This window comes from Microcaecilia unicolor, chromosome 7, assembly GCF_901765095.1.
Source record: "Microcaecilia unicolor chromosome 7, aMicUni1.1, whole genome shotgun sequence".
Taxonomy (NCBI): domain Eukaryota; kingdom Metazoa; phylum Chordata; class Amphibia; order Gymnophiona; family Siphonopidae; genus Microcaecilia; species Microcaecilia unicolor.
Genome location: NC_044037.1, coordinates 20,832,112 through 20,851,213, shown reverse-complemented (window position 1 = coordinate 20,851,213; position 19,102 = coordinate 20,832,112). Strand labels below are relative to the sequence as shown.

Here is a 19,102-nt window from a genome sequence, read left to right as displayed (position 1 = left end):
CTTGGGTGGTGTAGAGTTAGGTAATTGCGTACTCCTAATTTTGCGTTCCTAAGTGGTAAGTTGACTAGATCTCTCATGTAGTCTGGGGCCACATATATATAAAGATATGGATATAGATAACAGAACATCATTTCAAATGTATAATCTGCTATACCTCTCAGTTCTTGGCGGAGTACAATCCCAAGAAGCTGGAAATTACCAGGAATCACAAAAGTCATAATACAGTGCTAATAATACAGCCATCTCTACTCTACCCTGATCAAATATTACCAGTTCTTGCTGCCCAGTACATATAGTTAAAAGAGAACATTTTGTAATTCTGTGGAGAAGCTAAGAAAGGAGATATCTCCTTTCCAAAATTTGCTGCCTGAAAGGCCAATAGTTTCTCAAACAATTTTAATCTCCTTTATACCTCTAGAAGTTGGGAAGAAATTAGGCTTCCTGTATGAGTTAGATGGCGTAGCGAACAAACAATGATCTTACCAATAGTAAGAGCCAGTGGTGTAGCCACAGGTGGGCATGGGAGGGCCGTGGCCCACCCCCTTAGTGCTCAGGCCCATCCAACAGTAGCACATGGTAATGAAAATGCTGCTCTCCACAATACTGGCACCTTCGCATGCTCACTTTTCAGCGCATGCCTGCTGCAGACTACCAAGGTGGAGACTGGAGAGAAGCATTTTCCCACCAGCTGAGATATTTTTTTGGTGTGGGGGAGGGGGAGAGAACATTTGGTGCCCACCCACTTCTTGCCTAGGCCCACCCAAAATCTGCTTTCTGGCTACGCCCCTGGTAAGAGCTATTTAAGAATTTTTTTGTATTTTAATAGAAAGCATGCCAGTTTGAATTGGATCCTTGCCTCTCCTGGAAGCCAAGGCAATTTAGTATAAATCATGCCTTTTTAATGAAAAAATAAGTCTTATTACCATGTTTTGAACAGATGTTTAACTTTTAGCCCCGGACATTTTTACTTTGTTCCATTATGGCAGATTAACACCCTGGCCAACTGGTGTCTTGTGAAGAAGGTGTGTACTTTGCTGGGGGCGTGGTCTGGGCCGAGCTTGCAAGTACATGCGTTCATTTTAAAAGACTTTAATCAACACACATATTTATGAATTTTACACACAGGTGCACATGTCCGTACCTGCATTCAAGGTATGATTTCTGCCACGTTCATTAGTATTTTAGAAAGGCCTCTTAACCTAGGCACTCTGTTATAAAATTATCTCTGTCTTTGCCCCAGTGGCGTAGCCACATGTGGGTCTGGGTGGGCTGTGGAAGACAGGGAGGAAGAGAGCAGTGTGGCACTGCAGTTGGGTGGGCCTGTGTCCACCTAGGCCCACCTGTAGCTACGCCACTGTTGAGATGTTTTCGAAAGTTGAGGTATTGACTTATGCATCTTAAGCTTTTGGGTAGGGCAGTTCACAGGTTCATGAGAAACCTGCTGAATATATGGTCTTATGTGGTTTCTGCCACATTCACTGGTATTTTAGAAAGGCCTCTTAACCTAGCCTCTCTGTTATAAAATTATCTCTGTCTTTGCCCCAGTGGTGTTGCTAAATGTGGGTCTGGGTGAGCTGGGGCCCACCCAGTTTGGACTCAGGCCCACCCAAAATTGTGGCACTCTTGCTGTGGCTGGTGGGGACCCCTAAACCCCTCCAGCTGAAGACTTCCTCATCTTCAGGCAGCCAATTCTCTTCAAAACAGCAGCTGGCAACACTTGTCTCAAGCTGCTGCCAACACCTAGGGCCAGCATTAGGGGGTGGCAAACAGGGCAATTGCCCTGGGCCCCCATAATACAGGGGGCCCAAAAACCTGCCTCAGACTGAAGAAGGCATAGACTGAAAACCAGCTTTGGTGCCCCCTCCCCAGTTTCTGCCCTGGGCCCCTGAATGTCTGACACCAGCCCTTCCGCACATGCTCAGTTTTCGCAAATGCGCAAGCGCTGACCATGCACAGCTCGCGAGCAGTGGCATCAACTCGAGACAAGTGCTGCTGGCTGCCATTTGGAAGAGAGCCGGCTGCCCAAGGAAGAGGAAATCTTTAGCTGAAGGGGTTTGGGGATCCCTGCCAAGTCAAATATTTAATATATTGTGTTTATGGGTGGGGGGAAAGGGGTGGAGAGTAGCGAGCAGAGCAGGGCTGGGGGCTAAGGTCCACCCAAAATCAGCCATCTAGCTACGCCCCTGCTTTGCCCCATGGGGGCGCTTTGACAAGCATGCTGGACTTAACAGAGGCAATCTTGTCATTATCCGAGGTTAATATTTCCTTTCAGGCTTCTTTATGCTCAAAGGCTTCTGATCTATTCAACCAGATAATTATTGTATAGACATCAGAACATTAAACAATCTAAAAAAGAAAGAGATGTGAATTGTATTGGCATGGACTCAAGTTTAGTGAGCAGTCCAAGCAGATAAGTATGCTGTATTTATATTAAAGGGTAAAAGAGCAAAATAGACTCATTTATAAAAACAGAACTTGCGGAGAAAGAAACTCACCAGATTCCATCAAAATAAAACAAAACTACAAATATGTGAGCACATTACAAACAATAAAACAGAATTATTTCTGCAATACATTTATGGTCTTTTATCATTTATTTAATATTTTAAGATAGTTACAGGATTATATCAGTTTAACAAAGTAAGTAATTCAGAGCGAATCTAGTCAATGATAAGGAGAATGTCATCTAAACAGAGTGAGGAGAAGAAAAGGTTAGAAAAATAAAACATTTAAAGAAAACAATGAGAACAATGTTGCTGAAGCTCACGCTATGAGTTTGGCTTCCTTCATTGAAGGTGGCAGGTAGATTTCCAAGCCGCAGTTGGTCTGTGTGGCACAGAATTGTTATGGACTATATTGAGGTTTCCCAAACTTGTTCTGGGGATCCCAGAGCCAATAATTAGGCGTTTCCTGTTTTGGTGGCACTGGAGACCAGGGGTGGCTCACTTGCTTCTACCCAAGGTTTGCAGTCAGTGTAATTGCTCAGTTTTAAACATTTTATTTTAGCTTGAATTTGTCTGTTGCTGAGTTTTGTTGTTTTATGATAAGCGGTTTGACTGTATGTTTGTACGTTTGGGAAGCTCGCCAGGTGCCCTTGGCCTGGATTGGCCGCTGTCGTGGACAGGATGCTGGGCTCGATGGACCCTTGGTCTTTTCCAGGTGTGGCATTACTTATTTACTAATGTCCTCTACTTGGCTCACTTTTATTACATAGAGCAGTGATTTAACCTATTGTGATGTCATAGTGGCTCATTCCACCAATAAGAGCCAACCTCATTAGTGATGTCACAATGGCTTGATTGTATAGAATGTTTGTACGTTTGGGAAGCTTGCCAGGTGCCCTTGGCCTGGATTGGCCGCTGTCGTGGACAGGATGCTGGGCTCGATGGACGCTCGGTCTTTTCCCAGTGTGGCATTACTTATGTACTTATTTCTTGTTTCAGGTGCTTTAGAGACATGTAAATGGCTTTGTTGTTTATTACAAAAGAGAAGTCAATCAAATTTTATAAATGTAATCATATACTTGGTTTCCAATGAATGGAAATTTATCTCATGTATATCCTGAAAACCCAACCGGCTGTGAAAATCCCAGCACAGAATTGGGAAGCCTGGGTCTTTGCTTCTCTTTTACCATAGCAGCATTAGAATTCCCTCATTACAGGGCTATAGCAGATGTGAGATAAATTACTGTCAGAGAGGCAGTAGAGAGGACTTACTCAATAAAATCCTTTTATGGATGTCGACTGGTGACATTTGACATCCTGCTCCTTTGGCCTTCCAGCTGAAATGGAAACAGCCTCTGCAGGAGCTATGGTGCCATAACTACCCAGGAACCATTTCCATAGTTCTCTTCCCATTTGGTTCAATCATTACAGCAACACCCCTTAACCAGGGGCCACAAACCAAGGCTTACCCATTTGTATGCGCTCTGACTTGAACCACTAGGTGTCACTGTAGTGTAATGACATATCCTTATCCCCAGTGGTTTTCAACTCAGTCCTCAGGGCATACCCAGCTAGTCAGCTGTTAGGATATTCACAATGAATATGCATGAGATAGATTTGCATGCACTGCCTCTTTTATATGCAAAACTAGTAAAAAAGGCCCGTTTCTGACACAAATGTTTGAGAGAGTGTATGTGAGAGTGACTGTGTGTGAGAGAGAGAGAGTGAATGTGCGAGTGTGAGAGAGAGTGAGTCTGGGTGCGAGTGTGTCTGTGAGAGAGAGAGTGTGTATGTGAGAATGAGAGTGTGTGCAAGTGCGTATGTGAGACACAGTGTGAGAGAGAGTGTGTTTCACACAGATACAGTGTGTGCGAGAGAGAGAGAGAGAGAGAGAGAGAGAGAGAGAGGGAGAGAGTGCGTGTGAGACACAGACTCTCTGTGAGACTGAGTGTATGAGACCAAGAGAGTGTGTGAGTGACTGTGTGACACATAGAGAGTGAATGTGATAGTGTGAGACATAGAGTGTGTGAGAGACAGTGTTTGAGAGTGAGAGAGAGAAAGACATTGACTGTGAGAGTGTGTGTGTGTGTGTGTGACAGAGATATCTCCCCCCCCCTCTCTGGTGTCAGGCCCCCCCTCTCTCTCTGGTGTCTGAGCGTTACTGTGCAGGACACTGAGCTCTGGCTGTGCTTCAAGGAACTGACCAATCCTATTTAATAGAATGCACCTCCAACATTCTGAAGCCGAGAAACCTCCTGTGGTTGGTCACTTCTGCTTGTGACAAACCCGGAAGTACGTGATGTCAATTCAGGAGATGGATACAGAGAGCAGGAATGCCTCAGCCACGCAGTCAGCTTCAGAATGTTGGAGGTGCATTTTATTATATAGGACTATTTCATGCATATTCATTGTGAATATCCTAAAACCCAACTGGCTAGTTGTGTCCCGAGGACTGGGTTGAGAACCACTGCTTTACCCTCTCCCTTGGACTGTGAATGCTGCCTCCATGTTGTCCATAATCACAGTTGGCTCAAAGGGCAGCAGACGGACTCCACATCAAATTCAGATGCTTATCACTGCCACTGCACTATTGGGATCAACCTCTCATTTATTAGTATTGTAAATAGTAGAGCACATTTAGGGGTCCTTTTTCCAAGCTGCGGGAAAAAAAGGCCCTGTGCTAGCAGCAGGGGGCCGTTCTTCCTGTGCGCCACGGCCTTTTTACCACATGGCCATGTGGCGGGGAGCCCTTACCACCACCCACTGAGGTGGTGATAAGGGCTCTCGCATTAACATGGCGACAACCGGGCAGTGCGCACAGATGCCCGATTACTGCCAGGTTACAGCCGCGCTAGCCATTTCCGGGGTTTTCTTTTTTCCCCCCGGAAATGGCTAGCGCTCAGGGCAGGACTACCGCCGGCGGCTGCATTGGGCTGGCGGTAGACCCAGAAGAGCGAGCAGTAAGCCCGCTCTATAAAAGGGCCCCTTAGCTTTTTTTGTGAAATAACCCTCCAAGCTCTGCTGAGAAAGTGAGCATCGTAAATCAAACTTTCCATCGATAACTACTACTACTACTTATCTTTTCTATAGCGCTACTAGACGTACGCAGTGCTGTACATTTGAACATGAAGAGACAGTCCCTGCTCGACAGAGTTTACAATCTAATTAGGACAGACAAACAGGACAAACAAGAGATAAGGGAATTACTAAGGTAGGAATGATAAAATATGGGTACTGAACAAGTGAATAAGGGTTAGGAGTTAAAAGCAGCATCAAAAAGGTGGGCTTTTAGCTTAGATTTGAAGACGGCCAGAGATGGATCTTGACGTACCTGCTCAGGAAGTCTATTCAAGGCATATGGTACAGCAAGATAAAAGGAACGGAGTCTGGAGTTAGCAGTGGAGGAGAAGGGTGCAGATAAGAGAGATTTACCCAGTGAACGGAGTTCCCAGGGAGGAATGTAGGGAGAGATGAGAGTGGAGAGGTACTGAGGAGCTGCAGAGTGAATGCACTTATAGGTCAATAAGAGGAGTTTGAACTGTATGCGGAAATAGATCACAATTCTGTTAGTAGGGGTAGATATCATAGCGAAGTCAATGTCAAAACCACATTGAAATCCCAGCACTTATTCCATCATTTATCACAAATTAATGGCATGATCATGTTAAGCTTGGAATGTGGCAGTACCGACGACTTTCCCTGACACAGTAATGAAACATGGTCCATGTCGGTTGGTCCACAGTCTCCTGATAAGTGCTTTAAAATTTGCACATTATCTCCAGGATTCTATATAGCATGACTTGTATTCTGGATATGCGCATGCAACTTAATTTTTTTTACAAGCCAATCAACAATCAATTATTGACAATTGGCATTAATTAGAATTTAGGCACACAACATTCTAAGTGTATTCTGTAACTTGACGCGTGTAAATTCTAAGTTGCATAGTTGAAAAGGGGTCATGGCCTTGGGCATTTCTAAAATCCATGGGCATTATTATAGAATACACCCAGTTCGCACTACTACTACTACTTATCATTTCTATAGCGCTACTAGATATACGCAGCGCTGTACACTAGGCATTGGTACGTACACCAAGTTTTACTTGGCGTAACTGCCCACGACTAAATTTAGTCATGCGGGTGGGTGCTCAGCATATTCTATAAGCCGCACAGAAATGTAGGCAGCTTGTTTTCAGCACTGATTTTTTAGGCATGATATATAGACTCTAGTCCTATATGTAATGGTTTGAATTGAGTGAAAAATGAAATTATAATCAATTTTGCCGTAATAATGAGTGAATTTTATTGAGATATTTAAGTGAATTGAATTAACAAAAGCAAACCCATTACTAGTTTGAGCCGATGAGGAGCAGAGGAAGCTCATGTGAAACAAGTTGCCGCCGATGGCTCATTGAGTGGTTTGGCTAAGAATCATTGGGGTCCTTTTACCAAACGGCAGGGAAAAGGACCCTGCGCGAGCGGCGGGGGCCATTTTTCCCACGTGCCAGGGCTCTTTTTACTGCAGAAGGTAAAAAAGCCTCCAGCACACATGGTCATGCGGTAATTAGATTGTAAGCTCTGTGGAGCAGGGACTGTCTCTTCATGTTCAAGTGTACAGCGCTGCGTACGTCTAGTAGTGCTATAGAAATGACTCTTAGCGCATGGCCATGCGGCAGGGAGTCCTTATCGTCACCCGTTGAGGTGGCGATAAGGTCTCCTGCGCTAACCCTGCGGCAACCGGGCAAAGTGAGGTGATGCCTGATTACCGCCAGGTTATCGCCGCACAAGCCATTTCTGGGGGTTTTCTTTTTCCTCTGGAAACCGTCGCTGGCAGCCATGCTGGGCCAGCGGTAGTCCCGGAAGAGCACGCGGTAAGCCCGCGTTGGGCTTACCGCCGCTCTGTGAAAGGGCCCCGCTGTGATTTAATTGGAATAAGCACTTGGGATTTCAAACTTTCCAGCAGTATAGCCAAGAGAGGGAACAAAGTAGAAACAAAAGTCCAAGCAGCAAAACAAAAAGTACCAGGAGCCTTCAAAAAAAGGAATGAGAGCTTTAATCAAATGTTTAGATGAAACAATCATAGAGTGGACCCGACACGGTCCGTATTTTGGCGCACAGCGCCTGCGTCAGGGGTCGCGAGGTGTAGCACAGAGCTTTCGGATGTGGACTGGAAACAGTATGCTGTACCACCATGCTATCCCTTCATACAATATCAAGCGAAAATATACTCTCGCGAGTGAACTTGTTCCGGTCACGAATGATTCTTCAATGATCTCGTGACCGGAACAAGTTCACTCGCGAGAGTATATTTTCGCTTGATATTGTATGAAGGGATAGCACGGTGGTACAGCATACTGTTTCCAGTCCACATCCGAAAGCTCTGTGCTACACCTCGCGACCCCTGACGCAGGCGCTGTGCGCCGAAACACGGACCGTGTCGGGTCCACTCTATGATTGTTTCATCTAAACATTTGATTAAAGCTCTTATTCCTTTTTTTTGAAGGCTCCCGAAACTTTCCAGCAGCACATCCCCTGACTTTCAGGCTCCACTTGACCATGTAGAGAGATTAGTCTTAGGTGTGCGTAGGATAGACGGAGTCCTACAACTTTAAACTCTCAGACCAGCACCTTTCTGCTCCAATGCAGTTCTTCCCGTGCTTCAGCGCTCAGAGCTGGAATGAAAGTTCTCTGAACCAGTGTCTAAAGATGGAATTTACGAGAGATGCACGGGGAAGATGTAGTTGGAGATCCCAGGTAAGAAAATGAACCTTACATTTTCAAAACAAGATAAATTTGGGACACAGCGTTTTCATTATTTATTTATTACTCATGGTTTTTTTTCTGGTTCATGTTTGAGATTAGGATTTATTTACCACTTTTTGGAAGAAATTCACCCAAGGCTCAGTGGCAACTCTAGATATAAATATTTGGGGTGACAACAGGGGTGCAAACTAAGTATGTGTGTGTGTGTGTGGGGGGGGGGGGGGGGTAAGAGCAAGTCAAAGCAACATTTGCATACATAAGCCCCTTTCCCCCCTCCACTTTTAAATTAACAATCTTCTATACATAAAAGAAACCCTCTCCTCTCCAGTCTGTTTAAACTACCCGGTAAAACCATTGGATTCTGTACAAGATTGGTCAGAATTTCAATATAAACCCTGAAGCTTCAGTTCTTTATCACAAACTCCATATTCCCCAACAATGAAGCTACCCCCTTACAACTGGCCACACAAAAGGGGAAAGGGAAATGGGACTTGATATACTGCCTTTCTGAGGTTTTTGCAACTACATTCAAAGCAGTTTACATATATTCAGGTACTTATTTTGCACCAGGGGCAATGGAGGGTTAAGTGACTTGCCCAGACTCACAAGGAGCTGCAGTGGGACTTGAGCCCAGTTCCCCAGAATCAGAGTCCACTACACTAACCACTAGGCTACTCCTCCACTAGCAACATTCCATGTAGAAGCCTGCCCTTGCAGATCAGTAATGCGGACGTGCAGGCTTCTGTTTCTGTGAGTCTGACGTCCGGCAGGCTTCTACATGGAATGTTGCTAGTGGAATAGCAACATTCCATGTAGAATCTCCAATAGTAGCAACAGAATCTCAATAGTAGCAACATTCCATCTAGAATCTCCAATAGCAGCAACATTCCATGTAGAATCTCCAATAGGGAAAGGGAAATGGGACTTGATATACCACCTTTCTGAGGTTTTTGCAACTACATTCAAAGCAGTTTACATATATTCAGGTACTTATTTTGTACCAGGGGCAATGGAGGGTTAAGTGACTTGCCCAGGGTCACAAGGAGTTGCAGTGGGAATCGAACTCAGTTCCCCAGGATCAGAGTCCGCTGCACTAACCACTAGGATACTCCTCCGCTTATGACAAGCGACTCAGGAACAGCACACGCTCCTTCCAGTGCCAGATAGTTTCTTTTAAAATACAATGGGGGTCCTTTTACAAAGGCGTGCTGAACAATGGCCTGCGGTAGTGTAGACACGTGTTTTGGGCGTGTGCAGAATCATTTTTCAGCGCACCTGTAAAAAATGTGTTGTTGTTTTTTTTTTAATTTTTGATGAAAATGGATGTGTGACAAAATGAAAATTGTTGGACAGTTTCCTCTGATGTGGTTGGGGACATTGCCAACCTCTGGTCAAAGAAACAAGTCGCCGATTGCACAAATGAGCTCTATCCAGAAAACTGGAGGACTGTGCTGAGAATCGCTGTGCAACGCTTCCATAAAACAACTGGATTTATTGTGACAAATAAAGAGCCAAATTGTATTAAGCGATTATACTTAAATAGATTTCATGGTATTGCAGAGGCCACCAAGTGTCAGAAGAATTAATTTATAGCACTAGGGTGCTAAAGGCAGCTTGTGACAATAGTCCTGATGAAGCTCTACTGAAGGCAAGGAGCAGTGGCGTAGCTAGGACGGAAGGGGAACCTGGGCAGAAGCATTGAGGTGGGCCCCATATCACACCATCGCTCACTAAGTGGTGGGGACCAGGGGGATGGGGAAGGATGCACATTTCCCAAAGCTGGCATATTACAGTTAATAAATTACTTTTTTCTACCCTTGTTGTCCAAGCAATGCTTTGGTCCTGGTGTCTCTCTCTTCTGATTTTTTCTATTTTTTCTTAACTCTCTCCAGAATCTCTCTCTATGTCCACCATCCATCCTTCCTGTGTGTCCCTATCCATCCTGTCCCCTCTGTGTCCCTGTCCCTATCCTCAGCCAGCATCTCTCTTCTCTTCCCTTCCTTGTGCACCCCCTACTCTCCGTGGCGTAGCATCACTCTCTACCTCCCTCCATTGGTCCAGCCTCTCTCTGTTCCCTCCCCCCTCCCAGTCCAGCATCTGCCCGCTTTCTTCTGTTTCCCCTTTGGTCCAGGTTTCTCTCTTACTGTACCATCTGTCCCCCTCTCCAAGGTCTGGCATTACTCTCCCTCTCTTCCCATTCCCTTATGTGTGCTCTCTCTCCCCCAGCATCTCTACTGCCCTCCATTCCCCATCCCTTGTCTCTCTGGCTTCTCCCTGTTGCTGTGGCGGGTGGCTAGCAGAGGCAGCCTTGAAAACTGTCTGTCTTTAGTCGATGGGGCCTTTCCTCTGCTGCATCCTGCCTCTCTAATGCAACTTCCTGTGGGTGGGACGTGACAGAGAAAAGGCCTTGCTGGCTGGAGACAGCCACATTTGAGGGCTGCCTCTGTTGCTGCCACCCACCTGCCACAGAACCGGGGAGAAGCCAGAGAGACAAGAGCGGGATGGAGTGATACTGGGCTGGTTGTGTATGGGGGGGGGGGGGATAAGGAGAGGGAGAGAGGAAGGTAGGGAATGGGATGCTGGACCTGAGGTCGGAAGCAGCTTCAGGTGGTCCCGCCCCCTACCATTGGGCAGTCCTGGGCATTTTGCCGGGCTCGCTTAATGGTAGCTATGTCCCTGGCAAAGAGTTAAATGTTAGCATCATAAGATGTAGTATGCTAGGTATAATAGTGACCAGTTCAATTCACTTGGAGGTACCCAATGGATCGTACGAGGAAAATTCCTTCCCTGTTGTTAATTTTCAGAAATGAGAAGTGGTTATCCAAATGTTTGTCAAGACAATCTATAGAAATGTCTCAGGGCATCAAGACTGCTCCCTTGAAGTCACAAGAGTTCTCAAGGCCACATATAGTGCCAAGAAAGCTCGTCAACCACTGGCCGAACCACCTGATCACTCACTATGGAATTTCTGGTGCTGACTGAAGTCAACTATCTGTGACCAGAACATTTCATAACCCATCCGTGACATGCTGTGCTCATTCTCAGAAAAGAAACTGGTTTTCAAGAGGAAGATGCAGATGCCAAATGCAGATCATTATTAGTTCATTCTTTATTTAAGAGCATTCATTAATTACTTAACCTAGGAGACTCAGAACGATATACAGCATAAATTAATTAGAACAGCGCAGTATTCTGACCACATAAATTCACATGCCAAGTAGAAGAGAAATTAAAATCTGGTACAACACCACCATGCAAAGTACTTAAATAAACAAAAATACATTTAATTAATTAAAGATGGAAGGGGAGAATCTAAGGAAGTATTTCATTACGAAAAGGATGGTGGATGTGTGAACAGCCTCCAAACCGAGGTGTTGGCGACAAGGACTGAATCTGAATTCATAGGACCAGGGGCGTATCTGGACTCCGGCGGTAGGGGGGGCCAGAGCCAGAGGGAGGGGGCACATTTTAGCCCCCCCCCGCCGCCGCCTCCCCCTCCCCGCCATTGCCGGACACCCCCTCCCTTCCCGCTGCCAACCCTCCCTCCCCGCTGTCGCTTACTTTTGCTGGCGGGGGACCCCAACCCCCGCCAGCCGAGATCCACTTCCTCCTCCGAGTCCTACCTTTAAAAATATTTCTTCAGCTGGCGGGGGACTCCAACCCCCGCCAGCCGACCTGAGATCTTCTTTAACTTTCTTCTATCTTCGTCCTCTGCGTGGCCGACGTGTTGCTGCTGTTGTGCAAAGCTGAAATCCAGTTTCGGAGTCTGACTGACGTCGTAACGTGCTGCGACATCAGACTCCGAAACTGGATTTCAGCTTTGCACAACAGCAGCAACACGTTGGCCACGCGGAGGACGAAGATAGAAGAAAGTTAAAGAAGATCTCAGGTCGGCTGGCGGGGGTTGGAGTCCCCCGCCAGCTGAAGAAATATTTTTAAAGGTAGGACTTGGAGGAGGAAGCGGATCTCGGCTGGCGGGGGTTGGGGTCCCCCGCCAGCAAAAGTCAGCGACGGAGGGGAGGGTTAACGGCGGTAGGGGGGCCAGGGCGAAATCTGTGGGGGCCAAGGCCCCTGTGGCCCCACACAGATACGCCCCTGCATAGGACAACGGACAAGCACGGAGGATATGTAAGAAAGAAGAAGAGATTGTAGAGCTTAGCAGTTGATATGGATAGGCAGACTGGATAGGATGTATAGTCTTTATCTGCTGTCATTTTCTATGCTTCTATGTATAATGTCTATAAATATTTAGCTACAATGTTCTACTTGAGGTATGCTGCACTATTTCCCATCCCCCATCTTTCTTTACTATCAGCCTCACAAAGGAATTTCTACCTGATCACAAACTCTGATGGTGCCTCCCATTGCTAGGGCAACTCAACTACCTGGTATAACTTGTTACAAATGTAATTTACTGAGAAAAGGTATGGCAAGGACACCAATTGCAAGCCTCCAGCACATATGAAAGACCAAATTACAAGTCTCCAGCACATATGCAGCACCTATGATTGGTCCAGGGTAGAGGAGACGTGAATGCACACTACAGGCCTATAAAAGTACTTTGCAGACAAAAAAAACTCTGAAAACTAGCCAGGCTGGTAAGAGAGTTTCATATCCTCCCATGGCCTATTTTACCAAAGTGGGTACTCCCCCCCCTCATAAAAACTAATTCTTTACAGTTAAGAATCTTTCTTTCTTTCTTTCTTTCTTTCTTTCTTTCTTTCTTTCTTTCTTTCTTTCTTTCTTTCTTTCTCTTCTTTCCTATTGTTAGACTCTGTTCTGTGAAACTACTAATGCCAAGAGCCAATAATATTTCTTGTGCTGTTGCTAGTGAGAAATAAAGATTCCTTTTCTTCTTCTAACTTAGCCTGAGTTTTTTTTATAAGCAGTGCCGTAGCGAGGGCTAATGGCACCCGGGGCGGGTCGCCGCTGCACCCCCCCTGGGTGCAGCACGGCGTGACCCCCCCTCTGTGGCGCACCCCCCCCAGAGCGTAACCCCCCCCCCCCCCCCGGACTGCATTCTTACCTGTGGGAGGGCCGATCCGCCCCGAGTGCACGTCACTCGGAGCTGCGTCGGCCCCGCTGGTTCCCTACTCTCTCTGCCCCGGAACAGGAAGTAACCTGTTCCGGGGCAGAGAGAGCAGGGAACCAGTGGGGCCAGCACCCCCCAAGCGCGTGCACCCAGGGTGGACCGCTCCTCCCGTCCCCCCTTCCTACGCCACTGTTTATAAGAATAACAACCAAACGCGCAGCTAGTACAATAATTAAGCAAAGAAAATAGACATTCCTCTTTATAAAAATTGCTGTAGGCATGAAAGTTGAGTTAAGAAGCGTCATAAATTCTGTTAAGGACATATTGTCTATACATGTAACGTCTTATGAACTCCAGAAAGACGCTCTAGAACGAGTGGTAGCAGTAAATTTGAGAGGCTGAGATCATACTCCATATGCCCTGTCTTAGGAGTGAGGTTCATTCCTGTTCTCTGTTTGGAGATTTTGCCCCCCCCCCCCCCCCCCCCCACAAGAAAAGAATAAAATCCTGCATAGATATCAGCTTTCTACTGTTTTTCAACATGGCCCTATTGAAATTAACTTCAGTCTTGTCAAGGTGACCTCATTTTCAATAAATTCAAGGAGGACCAAGCTTCACCTCAAATATGACTCTACCTGATCTACCCTGAGGAAAGTTATTATGCTTCCAGGTGGACAGAGTCTGGGGGCATAGCCAGACCTCGAGGTAGGAGGGGGCAAGAGCCCAAAGTGGGGGGGCATATTTTGGTCTGCCTCTCTGCCACCCCCCACTGCCGCTCTGGCGCTCCCCACACACTGCCACCGCTGCACATACTTTGGCTGGCGGGGTTCCCCAACCCCCGCCTGCTGAAGCACTGCCGCCACTGCCACCGTCGCTGCCACCACTGCACATACCTTGACTGGCGGGGTTCCCCAACCTCCGCCAGCTGAAGCATTTGTCCAGCGCTGGTCTCCGGCACCACCGCATTGCCTGCCCTGCGCACCTGCTCAGTTTCACTAAAACGAGCGTGCCGGGTGTGAGGGGGAAGAGAGAGAAGGCCAGGCAATGCAACAGCGTCGGACACCAGCACTGGACAAACGCTTCAGCTGGCAGGGGTTGGGAACCTGTGCCAGCTAAACCAGGAGCACAGAGCTAATTTGGGGGGGCCCAGGCCCCCGTGGCCCCCGTGGCCCCCCATAGCTATGCCACTAATCAGTGTGAAAATGTTTTCCCACTGTTTGTTTAAAATCACCAAGAAGAGCTTAGTTTCATTTCACTTCTGAAAAATAGCAAATTGAAAGGGATTTTTAAAAACCTTTGCATCTTCCATGACAAAAACCTGCTCCATGATAAACTGAATTACCCGTGGAAGGGGCGAACAGAAGTTGTGCATGGCACGTTGGTTCGGCAGCAATGAAAACAAAAGGCCATGGCATGTTGCCATGGCTGTGTTTGGGGCAATTGTAGAAAAACATCAGCATTTCCCTTCTGTGGATAATTACTGGTCTTGGAACGTTCCTCTTCGGGGAAACAGCCTTGAAGATTGCTGTGTGGCACTGGAGCAGCTGGTGTTACAATATCTAGCAGCTCTCCAAATCAGGATGTATGACCTTCATCGAGCTCGGTTTTATCAGTTTGTTAGCAGCTGGCCTTAAATAGTCTATGGCTGTAACTAGGTTCAGGGAACAAAAGTGCTCAGATAACGTTGATTGAAGACTTTAGTCAACACTTTGACAGGGTCCATAGCTGTGTTTACCGCTTATGACATGTATTTTAGAGAAATGGGATCCAGCTACCAGTAAAACAGACTGAAGAATGGGGAACCAGGATTCACAGTACCTCGTTTAGCATAAAACAGTACTGTTTGTCTTTGTTTTTAGTTTTTTTTTATTTTTTTTATTTTGCATTTATAATTTTATACAAGACAACTTGCTTTAGTAACACGAAAGGAAAAAAAAAAAAGAAAAATCATTTACATTGGATAAAATTCCAATCAATAGAAGGAAAATAATTCTTCTTCTTAGACCACCATATAATGGAGGGGGAAGGGGAAATAGAAACAGAGGAGATATCCAAATAATATGCTTTTCGGTAAATAGGCCTGTCCAGAAGTTCCATATTTTCTATATCTTAATCAGTTATTCCTTCATTAACAATTTACCATCTAGTTAACTATTCGTTTTACATTCAAAAAGTTTTGTAATTGGTCAGGATCAAAAAAGACATATTTGTTTCCTAGATATTTAACACAACACTTACAAGGATAAGCAAGCAAACATTTAGCACCAATACTTTTAACTTCTTCTCTGAAAGTTAGAAATTTTTTCCTTCTATCCTGTGTTGTTTTTAGCACGTCAGGAAATATCCATATCTTTTGACCACAAAAGAGCTTAGTTGAATTTTTAAAATATAATCTCATTAGAGCATTCAGGTCCTGTTCGAATATAAAGGACACGAATAAAGTTCTTCTTATTTCAATCTCCGACAAAGATTCCTCCAATAAAGCAGATAAATCCTGTATCCCGTCAGAAGGTAAATTTGGTAACTTCTCTGGTATCATATTTGTTGTTTTCGGAGGCGGTAAATAATAAACTTTATTTAAAGGAGGAATTGCCTCCTGAGGGTATCTAAGTATTTCGGTAAGATATTTCTTTAAAAGATCCAATGGGGCAATTCCCGTTGCTACAGGAAGTTTTTAGATTTTACATGTTAGAACGGGATATTTAAAAGTGAGAACTTGTAGAGGTGTTCTTAGACATATAGCGCAACCCTGTTATAACGCAGTGATTGGGGTCCAAAGAATCACATTGCAGTATACGTGGATCGCATTAGAAATTCCAACCCATTTTTCTGCATTCAACTCATACAGTACTATGGAATAAAATTAAAAAGTAAAGGGAAAAATAATTGAGAGCCTCAAACCACCATCTTGTCCATACAAGTATGTAAGACGCCAATAATTGTTTTTTTAAATGAACTATAATATAAACAAATGAACTTTAGAGTCTACTTAAAAGTGGTTTGTGTTTTAAAAAAAATGCCGGGGGGTCGATTGTTTTATTGTCTCTTTGCTTATTTTTGATGATTTCAATCAAATGCCTTTTAATAGTTGAAACTGAAAGAGAGTTTTGCTTCTTTTTAAAATACAGTGACTGAATCTTCACTCGTGATTATTCGCAGTATCAGCGTCTTTCGGAAGTTCAAACTTGTTGCTGCAAGTTTTATAAAATGGTGGAAGTCATCTATGCATTTTTGCTAAACTCACAGGGAAAAGGTATAGAGGTCATGTTCACATGGTGGAAGCCCAGAGTAAACAGACATATATATAACAGTTCCATTCCCTCCTTTGCTGTAAATATGAAGCATCTGTTTGCACATCTTCCAGTGCTCGCAGCCATGTTGGTTGTGGCCATAGGGAGCATGCAGAACAGAGAGTAAAGTATAGTCTAGGAACTGCCTTTACCTGCTGGTTGATACCAAATGGGTGGCCAGTGTGAGACAACATACCTCTCTACCCACTTGGGTTTTCAGGATTTCAAATTTGATCCTATCGGCGTCTCCTGTTAATCAAATTGTGAGCCACACTTGCATTGCATTATAAGCGGATTTACATTGTAACGGATCACGTTATAAAGGGGTTTGAGCTATATCTGGATGGAATAATGAGGCCAGCACAATGAACATAAGAACATGAGCATTGCCATACTGGGACAGACTGAAGGTTCATCAAGCCCAGTATCCTGTTTCCAACAGTGGCCAATCCAGGTTACAAGTACCCGGCAAGATCCCAGAACAGTAAAATAGATTTTATGCTGCCAATCCTAGAAATAAGCAGTGGATTTTCCCAAATCCATCTTAATGATGGCTTATGAACTTTTCTTTTAGGAAATTATCCAACCCTTGTTTAAACCCTGCTAAGCTAACTGCTTTTACCATATTCTCTGGCAATGAATTCCAGAGTTTAATCACGTGTTGAGTGAAGAAATATTTTCTCCAGTTTGTTAAAAAATTTACTACTTTGTACCTTCATTGCGTGCCCCCTAGTCCGAGTATTTTTGGAAAGAGCAAACAAGCGATTCATGTCTACCCGTTCCACTCCACTCATTATTTTATAGGCCTCTATCATACCTCCCCTCAGCCATCTCATGAAATCAACTAAAATAGAAATTCTATGTGGTTAGAGACAACATACGTTAAATAAGCCATTTGAATCAATATTCAGCCTCATCGGTTGATGTTCTTTTAATGCCGGCTGCTGCAGCTGAAATAAATCCAGATATCCAGCGCTGTTATTCAGATAACAGTAGTGGTGTGCTGGAGAGGGCTCTCACGAGCTCATGAGAGCCATTTGTTAAGCTTTTAAGAATTTTGGGAGCCGGTTGTTCAAGTAGCCCCCCCCCATGGCTACTTTATCAACTGGCTCCCAAAATGTGGGCTTGGGCCCCCTCCTGAATTCTCTTTTACTGTGCTGGCTGGGATGCTGAGCCCCACCAGCCGAGTAAATAGACTGCTGCTGCATCCGTTGCCCCCACTAATCCACCCCTAGCCCCCCCCCCCCCAAATTGCAGGGCTGGCTACACCCGGAGAAAGAACCTATTGTTAAAAATTTATCAGCACACCTTTGGATAGCAGCCAGCGCTGAACATCTGAATTCAGTGGCGACTGGTGTCGCAATATTTGGCCTGTTATTTGGATAACAAAAGGGATTATCTAGATTTGATCATATCTCACTGGTACTGATGGGTTTTCACTGGTTACCGGTGGAGTGTAGAATTCTGAGGATTGAAGCTGCTGCTCCACTTCTGTGAAGGAACCACTGCTGAAGTCATTTTGTGCTATCTGGGCTAAGCCTTTCATGTCCCTGGTTAGCTGTTTTATGTTATCACCCCTGACGCAGCCTTAATTGGCGAAATGTGGCCACTTCGGGTCTGTACAAATAAAGAAACTGTTTGGACTTCCAGTGTCTGCCTTAAATATCAGAGACATCATCCTATATAATAATTTGGACCTCTGCACATCCGTCTGGCTGCCTGGGTTCGTAACACAGTTCCTATTGGTCCGCCCTGGGGATGACATCACAGGGCGGACCAATGGGAAGTGAGAGGGAAGGGAACCCAGCAGTAGCCACCGGAGGTGAGTAACCAAGCACCCCCCCCCCCCGAGTTCCATGATCCCCAACCTCCCTCCCTCCCTCCCTCCCTCCTTCCACTCCCGTCGTCCGAGTTCCACAGGCCGCTCCGGCCCCACTGCCATTCGAGTTTCACGCCCTCCCTCTCCTCCGATTTCCACGCCCCCTCTCCTCCCATTTCCGCCACCCAGCATCTCCCTTCCTGTCTCTGTGGCCTCCGAGTGCAAGAAGGACATGTGCGGGTGCCCCAGCCCTTCGTATGTGGCAGCTGCTGTATAAAACATTTTACTTCCTGCTCGGCCGGCAACACTGAAGTACAGCAAGTACAGACACCGCTTCAGACAGGCTGTGGTTCGCTGTTCCTCTGGTCCCGCCCTCATTTCCTGTTTGCGGAAGGGTGGGACCACAGGAACTGCAGAAGATTGTAAGCTCTTTGAGCAGGGACTGTCTTCCTTCTATGTACGCTTTGTAGCACTATAGAAATGCTAAATAGTAGTAGTAGTAAACAGAAGCGAAACCACAGCCTGCCTGAAGCGGGGGAGAAGGAGGGGGGAGGGGGCCCTGGAACCCTGCTAGCGCCCGTTTCCTTTCTGTTGGAAACGGGCCTCTTTTACTAGTCATGACATATTTTGTTACAGAGCAGGGCAATTTTCAAAGGACTGACCGTTCACTTGTCTATTAGATTGTAAGCTCTTTGAGCAGGGACTGTCTCACTTTGTTAAATTGTACAGCGCTGCGTAACCCTAGTAGCGCT

The 19,102-nt window shown here is 45.6% G+C and overlaps 1 protein-coding gene across 2 annotated transcripts in view; it reads left to right on the top strand.

The window, feature by feature from the left end:
* The window catches only part of VSIG1 (V-set and immunoglobulin domain containing 1), a 75,978-nt gene that overhangs the window by 20,631 nt on the left and 36,245 nt on the right, over positions 1–19,102 (top strand). Inside the window, exon 3 of one of the 2 annotated variants that reach the window (XM_030210667.1) lies at positions 8,093–8,200. The exons of the other annotated variant lie outside the window; for it this stretch is intronic. Within the exon in view, the coding sequence (XP_030066527.1) occupies positions 8,093–8,200 (108 nt within the window). The remainder of the gene's footprint in view (positions 1–8,092; positions 8,201–19,102) is intronic. 2 annotated transcript variants of the gene reach the window in all.